Source organism: Taudactylus pleione, unplaced genomic scaffold (genome assembly GCF_031769625.1).
Source record: "Taudactylus pleione unplaced genomic scaffold, aTauple2 ptg001476l, whole genome shotgun sequence".
In the NCBI taxonomy this organism is placed as follows: Eukaryota; Metazoa; Chordata; class Amphibia; order Anura; family Myobatrachidae; genus Taudactylus; species Taudactylus pleione.
Genome location: NW_028285874.1, coordinates 298,933 through 318,950, shown reverse-complemented (window position 1 = coordinate 318,950; position 20,018 = coordinate 298,933). Strand labels below are relative to the sequence as shown.

Here is a 20,018-nt window from a genome sequence, read left to right as displayed (position 1 = left end):
GGCCTATGTCCTGCACATAGCCGTTCATACAGGACCTTTGTGGCAATACTACAAAATGATTTCTGTATACAGGTTGCATATGGGCTTTATTATAACATAATAATACATATACTGTGCACCACTTCTTTCTCTTCAGAAATGTTCAGATAATTTGGAAATAGGAAGTGAGAGTAAGGACACGAGACCAGAGATTCCCATCACTACTGAGCACCCGTCGCTGATATCACAGCCAGACTGCAAGATGGGCATTTGCTGGGATAAATGAAGATATACAGCAAGTCCTTAGGAGACAGGAAAGGTCTAGGTCTAGGAGGTGTTTCATTGTCAGGCACCATCAGAGAGACGTTAATCAAAATAAACACATACAAGGCTGGATGTAATGGTGATTACCAGCCGCAGTTCTCTTGATTGCTGGACTGACAGTAAGGGCCCTGATGGCGGAGGCTGATTACCTTATTGACACTTAATGGCCACTTTGGGCGTGCACATTGGGATTGAATGCCCGGGCTTACAGCTCCACTTGAACATAAAAAAAAAATAATAATAATAATAAGGAAACAAATAATGAATATTGTAAAAAAAAAAAAAAAAAACTTGTATAATGTATAAAATGGAGAAAAAAAAAATATTTTAGTGACTTTAATCTTTAATCCCGGTAAGGCAATAACAGGACCGGCATTGTCGTGATACAAGTGCGATTCCCTGGGCAACAGTGTTATCGCTGGAGGGAACCCACTGACGTAAAGACTCCAGTGTTAGGGAAGATAACCAATTAATTTATTTTAACAGGACCAACATAATTTCCATCACACCCATGGCTCCCCTATCCACCCCCCCCCTGTACCTCATTGTGGGGTAGACCTGCTGCGGAGAAGATGGGAATCTTCTGCCCTCGGGCGATGCTGTTCATGACATCGATGGGGGAAATTCCCGTCTGTATCATTTCCTCTGGATATGTCCGCCCGTACGGGTTAATCGGCTGCCCTGAAAAGTAATAGAATTACACAACACAGTTATTCTTAGTGTTATTGTAACGAAAGATTAAAGAATAGAGCTGTCGGGGTGGGGAGGGGGAGGGGGAGGGGGAGGTCCGTATTCATCTTGGTGATGGTCCCTGAGCCTGGTAATCTTGGTATGTCAGCCCCACAGTATCGTACGTTAATAAAAGACGATTACGTGTTCCACATCCCTTTTTATTGGTACAGTATATAGTAGGAAAACTTCTTCTTACCATTGATATCTAGGAAATCCTCGGCCATCACGGTGGGGCCTTTGTCGATGGGTTTCCCGGAGCCGTTAAACACACGACCTGGAACAGCGAGAAAGATGTTTTGTGTTATTGGAGCACTTACAGCAATTCAGCTTTCATCTGCTCGCACCCTATGGCGCAGTTCCCACCCCTGGGTGTCACTATAGAGGGTCCCAGAAAACTTTCTACTACAATAACAAGAAAACATTATAAGACAGGAAAATGCATAGGCAGATATGCACCCAACCCTGGGGTTCAGTCATGATGGGAGCACGTGTGTAATATTCTGTTGTCCGGTGTTATCAGCTACGAGCGAGGTTCTGTCACCCTCTGTGTTGTTGTATACCGGCCCCGTAGTGTTATTATCATTCCTCCCCTGGGCTGCTATGAGATCCCTAGCTGTCCATTGCCAAGGTATTTTTATACCGCCATGTGCGCCGTAATATACCGGATTTCCGGGCCCAGGGCAAATATTGGGTTACCAGTTTATAAGGGTGAAGTCTGCCGGCTCAGGGGTATGCAGTCCTCATGTCAATATTTGCTTTGTCGACACAAGAATGCTGACAATTATGATGTCATCATGGTTACCCTTCCCCTAACCCACCTTTCCCGCAACCTAACCCTAACCATTCACTCCCACAACCTAACTCTAACCCTCCCCTCCCACAGCCTTACCCTTCCCCCCGTAGCCTAACCCTAACCCTCCCCTCCTGTAGCCTAACCCTCCTCTCCTGTAGCCTAACCCTCCTCTCCTGTAGCCTAACCCTCCTCTCCTGTAGCCTAACCCTCCTCTCCGTAGCCTAACCCTCCCCTCATGCAGTCTAACCCTCCCCTCCCGCAACCTAACCCTCCCCCCGCAACCTAACTCTAACCCTCCCCCCCGCAACCTAACTCTAACCCTCCCCTCCCACAGCCTTACCCTTCCCCGCCTCGTAGCCTAACCCTCCCCTCCTGTAGCCTAACCCTCCTCTCCTGTAGCCTAACCCTCCTCTCCGTAGCCTAACCCTCCCCTCATGCAGTCTAACCCTCCCCTCCCGCAACCTAACCCTCCCCCCGCAACCTAACTCTAACCCTCCCCCCCGCAACCTAACTCTAACCCTCCCCTCCCACAGCCTTACCCTTCCCCGCCTCGTAGCCTAACCCTCCCCTCCTGTAGCCTAACCCTCCCCTCCAACCTAACCCTTCCCCCCGCAACCTATCCCTCCCCTCCTGTAGCCTAAGCCTAACCCTCCCCCCTGCAACCTAACCCTAAGCCTTCACTCCTGTAGCTTAACCCTCCCCCTCCCGCAGGCCAACCCGCTCATTGTCCGCCAGCAGTCAGCGATCAGAAGTTAGAGTTGGCGGGTGAGGGCAACTAAAGAGTAACGCGCATCTCCGGTTTTCTATGTGTTTTAAGCGACGGTTTCTTCCTTTTTTTTGTGACGTACAATGTAATGATTGTTTCCGCACCTGCACGGCGCAGGCCTCGGTCCCAGATACGGTGCAGGGACCTGGCACGTTCAGGGTAACCGGCTGTACAGAGCACATCACCGGTGGCTGTCGTCAGGGACAGCCAGCCAGCTCCCCTTGTCACTGCACATAACCTTCACATCCCTATCGGGAAGGAGGTGCAGTGACCATGAAAGGTCAGTAGGCAGATGAGCGTCTCCTGGTATTCCATGTTGCCTGTGCACCTGCGTTATGTATCGCTGCTTCAGATAGGAACCAAGAGCAGCCACTTAAAGGACCCCTGGTGACATATACATAGCTACTGGCCTGGGGCTCCCTCACAGTACAGTAGCTCTCCTCATCTAAGTCATCTTGCATTTCCATCTGGGGGTAACACAGAACAGTGAGCCACCTCCACACCTTGGAGGGCGGCCATGATGCAACAAAACACACAAAGGCCGACTACTTGGACCAAGCTGATGAGGGTTAAATTCCGTTGGATGTTTGTATAGGAAACCTACAGTATAATAATCTTATGCACAAAAGGTAAAACACACCCTGGCTGCTCAAGATAAAAGAGCCCTTGGGAACATTCGCACCGATGAATGTAAAACATTTCAGCAGCCTGCGGAGGACATTCGCTATGCACTTGTGATTGTGGGAGGAAGCTATTTTTCTCCGCACAGCAGACTTCCTGTCAGTAACCCTAATGCAGGGCGCAGAGATCTGCCAGCCTTGGCCTGACAATTGGCGCACAGCGGCGAACAAATGCACTCAGGTCCAGAATAAATGCAAACAGAGGGCCTCATCCCGAGTCGCGGGCAAGTCCAAAAGTGGATGCATCTAGTGTTTTTAATTTTTAAAAATTTTTTAAGCAAATTGCGCATGTTGATGTCAACTGAGCGGCTACCTTGCGAGCACACACAAAAGATCCCTTTTGTGGGAGTGCGGTGGGAGCGCGGCGGGCGCGTAGCCAGTAATCAGTGCTACTAGGAGGTGTGCGTACGGGGAAGGGACGTCTGTCTTAGGCGGATCTCTTGCTCCCAGCATGGGGTAGGTGTAAGTGCCGATACTATTGATGACTGTTGCAGCTGCGGGCGGAAAAACAATGGGCGGGGCGGCCGTGCGCACAAAGCCATTGCGGATCCTCGCATAGGCATAAGGTAGTCTATCTGGCGCTTGCCGCTGCTTTGCATGCAAATAAGAATGAGGCCCAAAATGTCAAGGTGTGGAAACTTTCACATCTAAATTCGCTGAGGGGCTACTGAATGGTCAGGAAGGAGGACGTGGTCTAGAGATGAATGTGACCAGCATATGAGCGCCACCACCCAGGGCATCGTCTGGCTGATCGACCTAAGGGCTCGATTCAGACCCGGTCGCTACAAGTGTACACTCGCTCCCAGCGTATGCAAATTCCGCTAAGTGATGCCAAGGCATAAGCACACCCACTAAGTCTTGGAGAGCGATTGCTTTGTGTATGCAGATGCCCACCAGCCTGTCTTAAGACGCCCACTTGCGAATGTCATCTCCAGGAAGTGTATGCAACCATCGGTACATCGGGTACCATCGGAAGCAAACACAGCGCTTCAGGTAGACTATAGCTTGCCGCAAGCACTGCGATCACTTCAGTGTGAAATTCAACCAGGTGACGTGTACTATGACGTTGCCTGATAATTATGCACGCCTATGAGACTGCGTTATTTCGGTCAGGCACGCCTGCGTTCACATCTATACTCCCCTGTTTCTAATGGCCTGCCCCTGTTACCACCCACAAACGGCTTCTCCGGTCACGCATTCAGCCGGGCTGTCTATGTGCGGCTTCCCGATCTTTCACAGTGCATACACATGCACACAATATGAACTATTGGCAGCTACGAGCGAACGCTTCTTAGCATCCGGGTCTGAATCGGGCCCTAAGAGCCAAATGGCTGGATCTGTTTATTTGGAACGTTTTCCTGCCCCTCCTCCAGTTCTGTGTGTTTTGCAATAGTATTGCTGTTTTAAATTCTACAGCCTGAAACACTGATAATTACTGTAGCTCCTTTGAAAAGTCGTTGTTTAGTATATAAACCCCCTAGTCGTCCTATTATCCACCCAATTTATGACTCTTCTTCAGGGCTGGGGACGTGGGCCTGCTGTTCTGGGATGTGAACACTAGATGGCGGTGTTGCAAGTGGAACATTGGTCCATGAATTTCTCTTCCAGCTACCAGCTATCCCCCATCCTAATGCAGTACAGGACACTAGGGGCTACTGTAATTTCAATCTCAACTCACGGTTCAGTACCCTTTGGTGACAGCAGATGGCACTTTATACACCAAAAGTACTGAAAGGACCATTTTCACTGCATTATTAGCAATAGTGACCCACCTATTTATCTATACATATAGCCCCACACATTACAAAGTGCTGCTAAGTGAACGCCGCATTATCTTTTTCAATGAAGAGGATACCAGAGTGACCTTCTAAGATTCAGAAATATATTTTAAAAAATGTATGGGATTCTGTTAAAAAATTAATGCTATATTATTATTATTATTATTATTATTATTATTATTATTATTACTATTATTATTATTATTATATAATAAATTCAATTTATTTAGCACTGTTCTTAAATGCACCAGGCTGTTATATGACAATAACATTGATGTCCCCTCTTCTCCTTGACTTTTTTTTATATTATCTGTCATGATTTAAATTATGGATGGCTTTTTTCTTATAGTACAGAAGTTTTCTTACTAAAGCAGTTTTTTATTACATGACATCAGAACATAATTTTTACAGGTATAATTGACTTGAATTACAGCCCCCATCCTAATTTTGAAGTTGACATGAATTTATTATTTTTCCATTTTAAATATTAATTTTCAATAAATATTACATTGTATTCCCAAAGAATCAGAAGAGAGGATTATGAATGCTTCTAATATGAAAATTGTGATTTATTTTTTTTACCAACCATAGAAATTAAAAACAAAATGCAGATATAGTAACAAGATGTGGGTTTTTTTTTTAAACTGTGAATATTTTCAGAAACTTTAAAGAAAAAGTATCCCCCTAGGAAATACAGTGATTTATTTATCTGGTATATTTGTCTGTGTGGTATTGTGATTTATTTATCTGGTAGCTTTTGTCTGTGTGGTATTGTGATGTATTTATCTGGTATATTTGTCTGTGTGGTATTGTGATTTATTTATCTGGTATATTTGTCTGTGTGGTATTGTGATTTATTTATCTGGTAGATTTGTCTGTGTGGTATTGTGATTTATTTATCTGGTAGATTTGTCTGTGTGGTATTGTGATTTATTTATCTGGTAGATTTGTCTGTGTGGTATTGTGATTTATTTATCTGGTAGATTTGTCTGTGTGGTATTGTGATTTATTTATCTGGTAGATTTGTCTGTGTGGTATTGTGATTTATTTATCTGGTATATTTGTCTGTGTGGTATTGTGATTTATTTATCTGGTATATTTGTCTGTGTGGTATTGTGATTTATTTATCTGGTATATTTGTCTGTGTGGTATTGTGATTTATTTATCTGGTATATTTGTCTGTGTGGTATTGTGATTTATTTATCAGGTAGATTTGTCTGTGTGATATTAACACAAAACATAACTGAAAGTTTTACAAGATATCTTTTGCTTAAATATTTTTCCTGGATGAAATTAGTGAAATTAGCTGTAAAATAAACTGTTACCTTTCATTTAATTCATTATTCTATTTTTTTTTTTTATATTTCACCACGTTTCAGCAATTCATACACAGAAAGTAGGTTACAGCTTTCTGATGCTTTCAGGGCTGATACAATAGAAATTCTGTTTTAAGTTAATTTCAGGCACAAAATGTTACCTGCTACGAAAGGATCATACAGATTCACAGTGAGTTTTCTCTTCCATAGATGTTATATACACTCATGCTCCCTTGTAGTACTGTAGGTAATAATACGTGGAATCCCTGACGCAGTGTCGAGACTTTACAGGATTATATTGAGCAATCCTGTGTGGTTTGCCACTTTCTGTTTTCATATAATGATTTAATTTTATATAATAATAATAATAATAATAATAATAATGATAATAATATTAATATATTATTATTATCATTATTTAAAAAAAAATTCTGATAAAAAACAGATGCAACCATCTTATTACATAAAACAGTGAACATGTCATCTGATGTGGAACTACATTAAAGGGACTCATAAGGTGAGTATCCAATAAAATGCTATAGCTTTGTGGTGTGTATTAATCTATGTTTATTTTGTGATTCTTATAAACAAGAACCAGCCTTGGTCAGGGGCCTAATTACATAACTGCCTGCTGGTTACAAGCAAGGAGTTATAATGTCAGCTAATAACTACATGCCATGTGGTATCGGTCCTGTGCAGCAACTAAACAGCGCCACCTGGTAACCAAACTATAGTGAAAAAATGGGCAAATCGAATTAATCAGAATAGAAAAGCTTCTGAATCTACACCAAAGGTTAATTGCCAGACTTTCTGCAACAGATAAGGGGGGGGGGGCGATAATTTGGGACATTGCTAGTTCTTAGTAATAACATTTGGATACATGGTTACATAGTTTTAGATAGATATATATAGAATAATTGAAAAACAAAACCATTATGGGTTTGTATTAATTTTTTTCTTTTCTTCTTAACCTCAGTGATCAAACCCGTTAAAAGTTTACTAAACAGGCGATATGTAAAGTATAAATTTGGGATTTCAGTAAAAGAGAAACACCGAGGGTAGATGCGGCCAGGTCATACATCCATTGGCGTCTGCTCTCCTGCTCGGGAGCCTGGCATACGAGGGGTTAACTCTCTTAGCCTCCAGCATGAGGATCAGCCGCAGCTACAAAATCCAAGATTTTCCAGGCTGGCTTAACCCACCCACCCACCACTCCCACTCCCCATCCACGCTCCCCATTTTATCTGGGAATACAGCCTTTCATTGACAAACGTGATGAATGGCCGGGCGGCCTTGCCAAGAACCTGCGCTGCTTTTCCTGCGGGCTCAGGAATAAAAATTTTTTTTTAAAAAGAGAGAGAGAAAAAAAAATGCGACTCTCATTAAGCTTGTACGTTTCACAATCTCCAACCTAATTAACAGCCTCCCACCGGCCTATAATTCACTTTATTTAAAGACGCTGTTAGAGCTCAACAAAGGGGCCTGCCAATGGGAAATGAATGAGGAATTTTTTTTTTAGTTTTTATTTGTTACAGTGTTGTGAAGCTAATGAAGATTTTTGGAGGCCGGGGCGGTGGTAGGTTCCTAAAAGTGTGTTTGAGTGTCTCTTGCGCGTTTTCACACCTCGAAAGGTGCGGATCAGAGTGAACGCAGATACGGGAGGGTGCAGAGATGTGCGCAAATCAGTGGCGTCTCCAATTGCAACTGGGGGCGGTGTAACTGGGCTGTGATGGGGCGTTCTGGCATACCTAAGTAATGTTCAGTGAGGGCATATTTACATATGTACAGTAGGAACACATACACCTGATATCCCTCAGATCAGCATCAGGCCCAGTCCGGGGTTTCCCCAGTACATATACTTCCCCTTGTCGCGTACATGTAGCAGGATCAGGTTAAAACTACAGAAACACTTCACTCTTTCGTCAGCCAATGAAGCCAAACGATGGGTCAATTTACTAAGCCTTGGATGAAGATAAAGTGAACGGAGATTAAGTACCAGCCTATCAGCTCCTAACTGCCATGTCACAGGCTGTGTTTGAAAAATGACAGGAGCTAGTTGGTTGGTTGGTGATTTATCTCTGTTCCACTTTAATTCCATCCAAGGCTTAGTAAATAGACCCCTAAATCTGAGAGGTGTTGCTACTGCTCTGTGTTGCGGGCCAGTGGTTGCCAGTGGGCCAGTGCCCCACAGCCACACAATGGGGCTGATACTTAGTCGGACGCAAAGTGGCTGTAGATGCGGGTATTCGCGGAAGCCTGATCTGTAGGTGTAATGCGAGGATCCCTGCAGCTTCAAGTTGGAACCCGTGCCACCCACCGTTGTTCAGTGCGCAGACGCAGTCTTTATCCTTAGGGGTGTGTTCAATTAGCCGCACTGACCTGCAATTCAACTTAATGCGGCCGTCTGCGAGTTTGTTCCTATGCTATTATCCGCACAAATTTAACTGCAGTAATTTTCAATAGGATTTAATGCAGATTTTTTTATCGCAGCCCCTGAGCAGGCACAAAGTGTCTGAAAGTCCCTATTTTAAGGTAAAAATATCAGGACTTGGTTCAGAACTCCTGGTACCCCCCCACACACACACTCACACACACACCTCATCACCTATAAAAATTAATTAGGCAATTATTAGTTCAGAGTAGGGGTGTGCACCAGCCACTTTTCGTGTTTTGTGTTTTGGTTTTGGATCTGGATCTTTCTTCGTGTTTTGGATCTGGATTGGTTTTGCCAAAACCACCCTTCCGTGTTTTGGGTTCTGGGTTTTGTGTTTTGGATCTGTATTTTTTTTTTAAAAAGCATAAAAACAGCTAAAATCACAGAATTTGTTGGTTTCTCTGCTCCTATGCTATTATTAACCTCAATAACCTTAATTTCCACTCATTTCCAGTCTATTCTGAACACCTCACACCTCACAATAGTGTTTTCATGTCCAAAAGGTTGCACCGAGGTAGCTGGATGACTATGCTAAGCGACACGAGTGGGCGGCACAAACACGTGACCCATCTAGGAGTGACACTGCAGTGGTAGACAGGATGGCAGTTAGAAAAACTAGGCCCCAAACTGTACATAATGCAAAGAAAAAAAAGAAGTGCAAGATGGAATTGTCCTTGGGCCCTCCCACCCACCCTTATGTTGTATAAACAGGACATGCACACTTTAACAAATCAATCATTTCAGCGCCAGGGTCTGCCACACAACTGTGGCTGAAATGATTGGTTCGTTTGGACCCCCACAAAACAAGCTGGCAATTAATGTGTCCCTGCACAAACTGGCTCTACGGAGGCAAGATGTCATCCTCATCCTCCTCATCCACCGATTCCTCACCCTCTTCAGTGTGTACATCCTCATCCTCACAAAGTATTAACTCGTCCCCACTTGAATCCACCACCACAGGTCCCTCTGTACCTTCTGGAGGCTGGTCTCCCTGGAAGAGCTGATAATTCATTTTGATGAACATCATCTTCTCCACATTCTGTGGAAGCAACCTCCTACGCCTTTCGCTGACAAGGTTCCCGGCTGCACTAAACACTCTTTCGGAGTACACACTGGAGGGGGGGCAACTCAGGTAAAATAGAGCCAGCTTGTACAGGGGCCTCCAAATTGCCTCTTTTTCCTGCCAGTACAGGTATGGACTGTCTGACATGCCTACTTGGATGCTGTCACCGATGTAATCCTCCACCATTCTGTCAATGGTGACAGTATCATATGCAGTGACAGTAGACATGTCAGAAATTGTTGCCAGGTCCTTCAGTCCGGACCAGATGTCCAAACTTGGTCCTGCCTGCCCTGCATCACCGCCAGCGGGTTGCTTAGGATACCTAAGTTTTTTCCTGGCAGCCCCAGTTGCGGGAGAAAATGAAGAAGGAGCCGTTGACGTGTCACGTTCCGCTTCAGCTGACAGTGTGTTCACCAGCAGGTCTTTGCACCTCTGCAGGCTTGTGTCGGCCGGAAAGAGAGACACCACATAGGCTTTAAACCTAGGATCAAGCACGGTGGCCAAAATGTAGTGGTCTGATTTGAACAGATTGACCACCCTGGAATCCTGGCAAAGCGAATGAAGGGCTTCATCCACAAGTCCCACATGCCGAGCGGAATCGCTCCGTCTTAGCTCCTCCTTCACTTTCTCCAGCTGCTTCTGCAAAAGCCTGATGAGGGGAATGACCTGACTCAAGCTGGCTGTGTCTGAACTGACTTCACGTGTGGCAAGTTCGAAGGGCTGGAGAACCTTGCACAACACGGAAATCATTCTCCACTGCGCTTGAGTCAGGTGCATACCCCCCCCTTTGCCTATGTCATAGGTGGATGTATAGGCTTGTATGGCCTTTTGCTGCTCCTCCATCCTCTGAAGCATATAGAGGGTTGAGTTCCACCGCGTCACAACCTCTTGCTTCAGGTGATGGCGGGGCAGGTTCAAGAGTGTTTGCTGGCGCTCCAGTCTTCGGCACGCAGTCGCTGAATGGCGAAAGTGGCCAGAAATTTTTCGGGCCACCCAAAGCGTCTCCTGCACGCCCCTGTCGCTTTTCAGAAAATTCTGCACCACCAAGTTTATTGTGTGAGCAAAACATGGGACGTGCTGGAATTTGCCCAGATGTAATGCCCGCACAATATTGGTGGCGTTGTCAGATATCACAAATCCCCAGGAGAGTCTAAGTGGGGTAAGCCACTGGGCGATGATTTCCCTCAGTTTCTCTAAGAGGTTGTCGGCGGTGTGCCTCTTACTGAAACCGGTGATACACAGCGTAGCCTGCCTTGTAACGAGCTGGCGTTTCTGAGATGCTGCTACTGGTGACGCTGCTGCTGTTGCTGCGTAAGGTGATACATCTACCCAGTGGGCTGTCACAGTCATATAGTCCTTAGTCTGCCCTGTTCCACTTGTCCACATGTCCGTGGTTAAGTGGACATTGTGTACAACGGCATTTTTCAGGACACTGAGGACACTTTTTCTGACGTTTCTGTACAGTCTCGGTATCGCCTGCCTAGTGAAGTGGAATCTAGACGGGATTTGGAACCGGGGACACACTACCTCCATCAATTGTCTAAATCCCACTGCACTAATGGCGGATACCGGACGCACGTCTAACACCAACATAGCAGTCAAGGCCTCAGTTATACGTTTTGCTTCAGGATGACTGCTGTCGTACTTCATCCTCCTCGCTAAGGACTGTTGGAGGGTCAATTGTTTAGTAAAAGTAGTGGTGTTCCTACTTCCTCTCTGGGATGATGAATGACTCCCAGCAGCAGCAACAGCAGCAGCGGCAGCAGTAGGCGTAGCAATGCAGGATCCTCCGGAGGAATCCCGGATAGGAGAGTCAGTCATGCCAGTGACATGGCCTGCAGGACTACTTCCGATCCTGACTAAGGAGGAAATTGACGAGGAGGGAGTTGACGGTGTGGTTTGCAGGCGCTTGGATACAACAGGACAACGGGATTTAGGTGTCCCTGGACTGCTTACGGTCTTAGCCAAAGTTTCTGAACTTGACAGTAACTTTTTATGAACGCGCTGCAGGTGCCGTATAAGGGAGGATGTTCCTAGGTGGTTGACGTCCCTACCCCTACTTATTTCACCTTTACATATGGTACATATGGCAAGACAGTTGTTGTCCGGATTTGGATAGAAATATTGCCAGACCAAAGAGGTGGAATGTTTGGTCTTCTGCCCAGGCATGACCGTGATGGGCTTTTTCATCCCACGGACAACAACTGTCTCCCCCGGAGCCTGATTTAAACAAACCACATCACCATCAGAATCCTCCTCGCCAACTTCCTCCTCAGCGCCAGCTACACCAGTATCCTCATCCTGTTGTACTTCAACAGTGACATCTTCAATTTGCATATCAGCAAGTGGACTGTGGGTGCTCCTTTCAGCACTTGCAGGGGGCGTGCAAATGGTGGAAAGAGCCACCTCTTCCCGTCCAGTGCTGGGAAGGTCAGGCATCGCAACCACCACCACACTTGGACTCTCCTTGGGGATTTGTGATATCTTCTTAGAAAGCACAGTTCTTCGCTGTGCTTTTGCCAGCTTAACTCTTTTGATTTTTTTAGTGGGAGGAGGGCTTCCATCGTCATGTGAAGCTGAACCACTAGTCATGAACATACTAGGGATCGACCTTAGCCGTTCCTTGCCACTCCGTGTCGTAAATGGCATATTGGCAAGTTTACGTTTCTCTTCAGCTGATTTAAATGTCTTTTTCAAGGTCATTTTCCTGAACTTTGCCATTTGGGATTGTATGTGCCCTCTACTATGACATTGGGCATCGGCCTTGGCAGACGACGTTGATGGCATGTTATCGTCTATGTCATGACTAGTGGCAGCAGCTTCAGCACTAGGAGGAAGTGGTTCTTGATCTTTCTCTATTTTATTTTTATCGGAGAAAGTTTGGTCCTCCATTTATGTTATATCGATTTGATATATACGTGCGGCTAAACACAGAAAATAATTTTTTTTTTGGTTTGGACTGGAGTGTACTTTGGGGGTTACAGCACCCTTTAACGGTCAAGCCAGCCGGCCCTTTACTTATGACACAGGCGCACTCTTGGCACTACTTTGTTGATGCACGTGCGGCTACTGCGCACACAATTCAAAAACACAGAAAATAATTTTTTTTTTGGTTTGGACTGGAGTGTACTTTGGGGGTTACAGCACCCTTTAACGGTCAAGCCAGCCGGCCCTTTACTTATGACACAGGCGCACGCTTGGCACTACTTTGTTGATGCACGTGCGGCTACTGCGCACACAATTCACAAACACAGAAAATAATTTTTTTTTAGGTTTGGACTGGAGTGTACTTTCGGGGGTTACAGCACCCTTAACGGTCAAGCCAGCCGGCCCTTTACTTATGACACAGGCGCACGCTTGGCACTACTTTGTTGATGCACGTGCGGCTACTGCGCACACAATTCACAAACACAGAAAATAATTTTTTTTTTGGTTTGGACTGGAGTGTACTTTGGGGGTTACAGCACCCTTTAACGGTCAAGCCAGCCGGCCCTTTACTTATGACACAGGCGCACGCTTGGCACTACTTTGTTGATGCACGTGCGGCTACTGCGCACACAATTCACAAACACAGAAAATAATTTTTTTTTTGGTTTGGACTGGAGTGTACTTTGGGGGTTACAGCACCCTTTAACGGTCAAGCCAGCCGGCCCTTTACTTATGACACAGGCGCACGCTTGGCACTACTTTGTTGATGCACGTGCGGCTAGTGCGCACACAATTCACAAACACAGAAAATAATTTTTTTTTTGGTTTGGACTGGAGTGTTCTTTCGGGGGTTACAGCACCCTTAAAGGTCAAGCCAGCCGGCCCTTTACTTATGACACAGGTGCACGCTTGGCACTACTTTGTTGATGCACGTGCGGCTACTGCGCACACAATTCACAAACACAGAAAATAATTTTTTTTTTGGTTTGGACTGGAGTGTACTTTCGGGGTTACAGCACCCTTAACGGTCAAGCCAGCCGGCCCTTTACTTATGACACAGGCGCACGCTTGGCACTACTTTGTTGATGCACGTGCGGCTACTGCGCACACAATTCACAAACACAGAAAATAATTTTTTTTTTGGTTTGGACTGGAGTGTACTTTCGGGGGTTACAGCACCCTTAACGGTCAAGCCAGCCGGCCCTTTACTTATGACACAGGCGCACGTTTGGCACTACTTTGTTGATGCACGTGCGGCTACTGCGCACACAATTCACAAACACAGAAAATAATTTTTTTTTTGGTTTGAACTGGAGTGTACTTTGGGGGTTACAGCACCCTTTAACGGTCAAGCCAGCCGGCCCTTTACTTATGACACAGGCGCACGCTTGGCACTACTTTGTTGATGCACGTGCGGCTACTGCGCACACAATTCACAAACACAGAAAATAATTTTTTTTTTGGTTTGGACTGGAGTGTACTTTCGGGGGTTACAGCACCCTTAACGGTCAAGCCAGCTGGCCCTTTACTTATGACACAGGCGCATGCTTGGCACTACTTTGTTGATGCACGTGCGGCTACTGCGCACACAATTCACAAACACAGAAAATAATTTTTTTTTTGGTTTGGACTGGAGTGTACTTTCGGGGGTTACAGCACCCTTAACGGTCAAGCCAGCCGGCCCTTTACTTATGACACAGGCGCACGCTTGGCACTACTTTGTTGATGCACGTGCGGCTACTGCGCACACAATTCACAAACACAGAAAATAATTTTTTTTTTGGTTTGGACTGGAGTGTACTTTCGGGGGTTACAGCACCCTTAACGGTCAAGCCAGCCGGCCCTTTACTTATGACACAGGCGCACGCTTGGCACTACTTTGTTGATGCACGTGCGGCTACTGCGCACACAATTCACAAACACAGAAAATAATTTTTTTGGGGTTTGGACTGGAGTGTACTTTCGGGGGTTACAGCACCCTTTAACGGTCAAGCCAGCCGGCCCTTTACTTATGACACAGGCGCACGCTTGGCACTACTTTGTTGATGCACGTGCGGCTACTGCGCACACAATTCACAAACACAGAAAATATATTATTTTTTTAGCACTTGGGGGGAGCACCCCTGATGGACAGAGCACCCCCTGGACAACACTACAGCACTCCTTTAGGACTGGGACACTGCACAGGACTTTGGAGTGGACACAGCCCCTATGGAGAACTGACTGCACAACACAGTCCAGCCAGCCCCTATGGACTTTGAAGTAGTGGACACAGCCCCTATTAACAACAGCAGCACAGCACAACACAGCCAGCCCCTATGGACTTTGAAGTAGTGGACAACAGCAGCACTACACTACACTACACTACACAGCCCTAACTCCCACCCTCCCTCTTCACTGTCCACAGCCGAGTGAGAAAATGGCGCCGACACGGGTACCTTATATAGGATCCAAAACCCGCGAGACTCGGAAGGCGGGATGATGACGTTTTGCCTCGATTTCAGATCCGAGTCAGGCGGGAAAAGTCGAGCCTGACTCGGATCGGACTCGGATCGGGGGGGCTCGGGGGGGTTCGGATTTCAGAAATCCGAACCCGCTCACCCCTAGTTCAGAGTAACCTTTATATGGTCCAATAATTACAAATTACTTTGGGGCTGGTATTCTGCAAAGTGAAGATTGATGGGTTTTAAGATGTGCAATAGGAGTGTGGGGGTGCTTTATGGATGGGACAGGTATATGAGGGTGATGTATGGATGGGACAGGTATATGGGGGTGCTTTATGGATGGGACAGGTATATGAGGGTGATGTATGGATGGGACAGGTATATGGGGGTGCTGTATGGATGGGACAGGTATATGGGGGTGTTGTATGGATGGGACAGGTATATGGGGGTGCTGTATGGATGGGACAGGTATGAGCGGGTGCTGTATGGATGGGACAGGTATATGGGGGTGCTTTATGGATGGGACAGGTATATGGGGGTGCTGTATGGATGGGACAGGTATATGAGGGTGATGTATAGATGGGACAGGTATATGGGGGTGCTGTATGAATGGGACAGGTATATGGGGGTGTTGTATGGATGGGACAGGTATATGGGGGTGCTGTATGGATGGGACAGGTATGAGGGGGTGCTGTATGGATGGGATAGGTATATGGGGGTGCTGTATGGATGGATCAGGTATATGAGGGTGCTGTATGGGTGGGACAGGTATAAGGGGGGCTGTATGGATGGGACAGGTATATGAGGGTGCTGTATGGGTGGGACAGGTATATGGGAGTGCTGTATGGATGGGACAGATATATGGGGATGCTGTATGGATGGATCAGGTATATGGGGGTGCTGTATGGATGGACAGATATATATGGGGGTGCTGTATGGATGGGACAGGTATATGGGGTGCTGTATGGATGGATCAGGTAGATGGGGTGCTGTATGGATGGACAGATATATATGGGGGTGCTGTATGGATGGGACAGGTATATGGGGGTGCTGTATGGATGGGACAGGTATATGGGGATGCTGTATGGATTGGACAGGTATATGGGGTGCTCTATGGATGGGACAGGTATACGGGGTGCTGTATGGATGGGACAGGTATATGAGGTTCTGTATGGATTGCACAGGTATATGGGAGTGCTGTATGGATGGGACAGGTATATGGGGTGCTGTATGGATGGGACAGGTATATTGAGGTGCTGTATGGATGGGACAGGTATATGGGGGTGCTGTATGAATTGGACAGGTATATGGGAGTGCTGTATGGATGGGACAGGTATATGGGGGTGCTGTATGGATGGGACAGGTATATGAGGTGCTGTATGGATGGGACAGGTATATTTGGGTGCTGTATGGATTGGACAGGTATATGGGGTGCTGTATGGATGGGATAGGCATATGGGGTGCTGTATGGATGGGACAGGTATATGGGGGTGCTGTATGGATGGGACAGGTATATGGGGGTGCTGTATGGATGGGACAGGTATATTGGGGGTGCTGTATGGATGGGACAGGTATATGGGAGTGCTGTATGGATGGGACAGGTATATGGGGTGCTGTATGGATTGGACAGGTATATGGGGGTGCTTTATGGATGGGACAGGTATATGGGGGTGCTGTATGGATGGGACAGGTATATGAGGTGCTGTATGGATTGGACAGGTATATGGGATTGTTGTATGGATGGGACAGGTATATGAGGTGCTGTATGGATGGGACAGCTATATATGGGCTGCTGTATGGATGGGACAGATATATGGGGTGCTGTATGGATGGGACAGGTATATGGGGGTGCTGTATGGATGGGACAGGTATATGGGTGTGCTGTATGGATGGGACAGGTATATGAGGTGCTGTATGGATTGGACAGATATATGGTGGTGCTGTATCGATGGGACAGATATATGGGGTGCTGTATGGATGGGACAGGTATATGGGGGTGCTGTATGGATGGGACAGGTATATGGGGGTGTTGTATGCACGGGACAGGTATATGGGGGTGCTGTACAGATGGGACAGGTATATGAGGTGCTGTATAGATGGGACAGGTATATGGGGTGCTGTATAGATGGGACAGGTATATGGGGGTGCTGTATGGATGGGACAGGTATATGGGGGTGCTGTATGGATTCGACAAACATATGGGGTGCTGTATGGATATGACAGGTTTATGGGTGTGCTGTATATATGTGACAGGTATATGGGGGTGTTGTATGTACGGGACAGGTATATGGGGGTGCTGTATGGATGGAACAGGTATATGGGGGTGCTGTATGGATGGGACAGGTATATGGGGTGCTGTATGGATGGGACAGGTATATGGGGGTGCTGTATGGATGGGACAGGTATATGGGGGTGCTGTATGGATGGGACAGGTATATGGGGGTGCTGTATGGATGGGACAGGTATATGAGGTGCTGTATGGATTGGACAGGTATATGGGAGTGCTGTATGGATGGGACAGGTATATGAGGTGCTGTATGGATGGGACAGCTATATATGGGGTGCTGTATGGATGGGACAGATATATGGGGTGCTGTATGGATGGGACAGGTATATGGGGGTGCTGTACGGATGGGACAGGTATATGGGGGTGCTGTACCGATGGGACAGGTATATGAGGTGCTGTATGGATGGGACAGATATATGGGGTGCTGTATGGATGGGACAGGTATATGGGGGTGCTGTATGGATGGGACAGGTATATGGGGGTGCTGTATGGATTGGAGAAGTATATGGGGTGCTGTATGGATGGGACAGGTATATGGGTGTTCTGTATGGATGGGACAGGTATATGGGGGTGTTGTATTTACGGGACATGTATATGGGGGTGCTGTAAAGATGGGACAGGTATATGAGGTGCTGTATGGATGGGACAGGTATTTGGGGGTGCTGTATGGATGGGACAGGTATATGGGGGTGCTGTATGGATGGGACAGGTATATGAGGTGCTGTATGGATGGGACAGGTATATGGGGGTGCTGTATGGATGGGACAGGTATATGGGGTTCTGTATGGATGGGATAGTTATACGGGGTGCTGTATGGATGGGACAGGTATATGGGGGTGCTGTATGGATGGAACAGGTATATGGGTGTGCTGTATATATGTGACAGGTATATGGGGGTGCTGTAAGGATGGGACAGGTATATGGGGGTGCTATATGAATGGGACAGGTATATGGGGTGCTGTATGGATGTGCTGTATATATGTGACAGGTATATGAGGTGCTGTATGGATATGACAGGTTTATGGGTGTGCTGTATATATGTGACAGGTATATGGGGGTGCTGTATGGATGGGACAGGTATATGAGGGTGCAGGTGGAAGTTACATGTTTTTTTATTTTATAAGTGGCTTCAAATTACACAAAAATCAATTTACAGACAATTTTATACTCCCCAAATTAAACCACAGCATTTATTTGCTTGAAAAATCTTGTTTTTCTATAATTTTTTAACTTTTATTAAAAAATGCACAAATCGGCCATTTGAAATATTTTAGAGCCCCAAATATTTTGCCCACTAATAGATATCTAAACTATTATCATCCAATATGATTTCCCCATTTTCCCCCACACTTAATGAGGTATTAATATCTATAAATACAGCGCAATTGCTTTTTCCAATTGAATTGGTCGAAAATTGGCAGCGTGAATAGACGCGGTAATTGGAATTACAGCATAGCGGCACGTTAATTCCATCCGTAGTAAAGAAAATAAATGTTTTTACCGATGGTAGTTTACATCATCCCTATGCAGGAGATCCCTCAAAAACAGACATCACTTCCCCGTACACACGATTCAGAATCACGCGGAACTCCAGCCAAAACGCCCACTACTCTCCCACAAAACGCCCACTACTCTCCCACAAAACGCCCACTACTCTCCCACAAAGCGCCCACTACTCTCCCACAAAACGCCCACTACTCTCCCACAAAACGCCCAGTACTCTCCCTCAAGTCAGAACAGCAGCGTGCAATCACTTTGGCACCGCCCAGTCCCCGCCCCAAAATTCCTGTTTCACAAATAGCCAGATCTGGTAAAGATCCGTCCAAATATACAAATGTACACACCTGTGTGTATGTCCATGTACATGCGCTGTGCCAACACTCGCATTATCGTCTGTCCCTCCATCTCAGAATAAGATGGCTCATATGTATAATCAGTGGGCACCTATGGCTAGTATATAATCAGTGGACACCTATTCATAGTATATAATCAGTGGGCACCTATGCCTAGCATACAATCAGTGGGCACCTATGCCTAGTATATAACCAGTGGGCACCTATGCCTAGTATATAACCAGTGGGCACCTATGCCTAGTATATAATCAGTGGGCACCTATGCCTAGTATATAACCAGTGGGCACCTATGCCTAGTATATAATCAGTGGGCACCTATGCCTAGTATATAACCAATGGGCACCTATGCCTAGTATATAATCAGTGGGCACCTATGGCTAGTATATAATCAGTGGGCACCTATGCCTAGTATATAACCAGTGGGCACCTATGGCTAGTATATAACCAGTGGGCTCCTATGGCTAGTATATAATCAGTGGGCACCTATGCTAGTATATAATCAGTGGGCACCTATGGCTAATATATAACTAGTGGGCACCTATGGCTAGTATATAATTAGTGGGCACCTACAGTATGGCTAATATATAACCAGTGGGCACCTATGGCTACTATATAATCAGTGGGCACCTATGGCTAGTATA

At 46.2% G+C, this 20,018-nt stretch overlaps 1 protein-coding gene across 1 annotated transcript in view; it reads right to left on the bottom strand.

Moving 5' to 3' along the window:
• ATP6V1B1 (ATPase H+ transporting V1 subunit B1) overlaps positions 1–20,018 on the bottom strand; it is a 101,636-nt gene that overhangs the window by 27,542 nt on the left and 54,076 nt on the right. Inside the window, exons 5-6 of the mRNA XM_088463863.1 lie at positions 1,232–1,309; positions 845–984 (exon numbers count right to left, since the gene is read on the bottom strand). Coding sequence (XP_088319989.1) covers positions 845–984; positions 1,232–1,309 — 218 coding nt within the window. The remainder of the gene's footprint in view (positions 1–844; positions 985–1,231; positions 1,310–20,018) is intronic.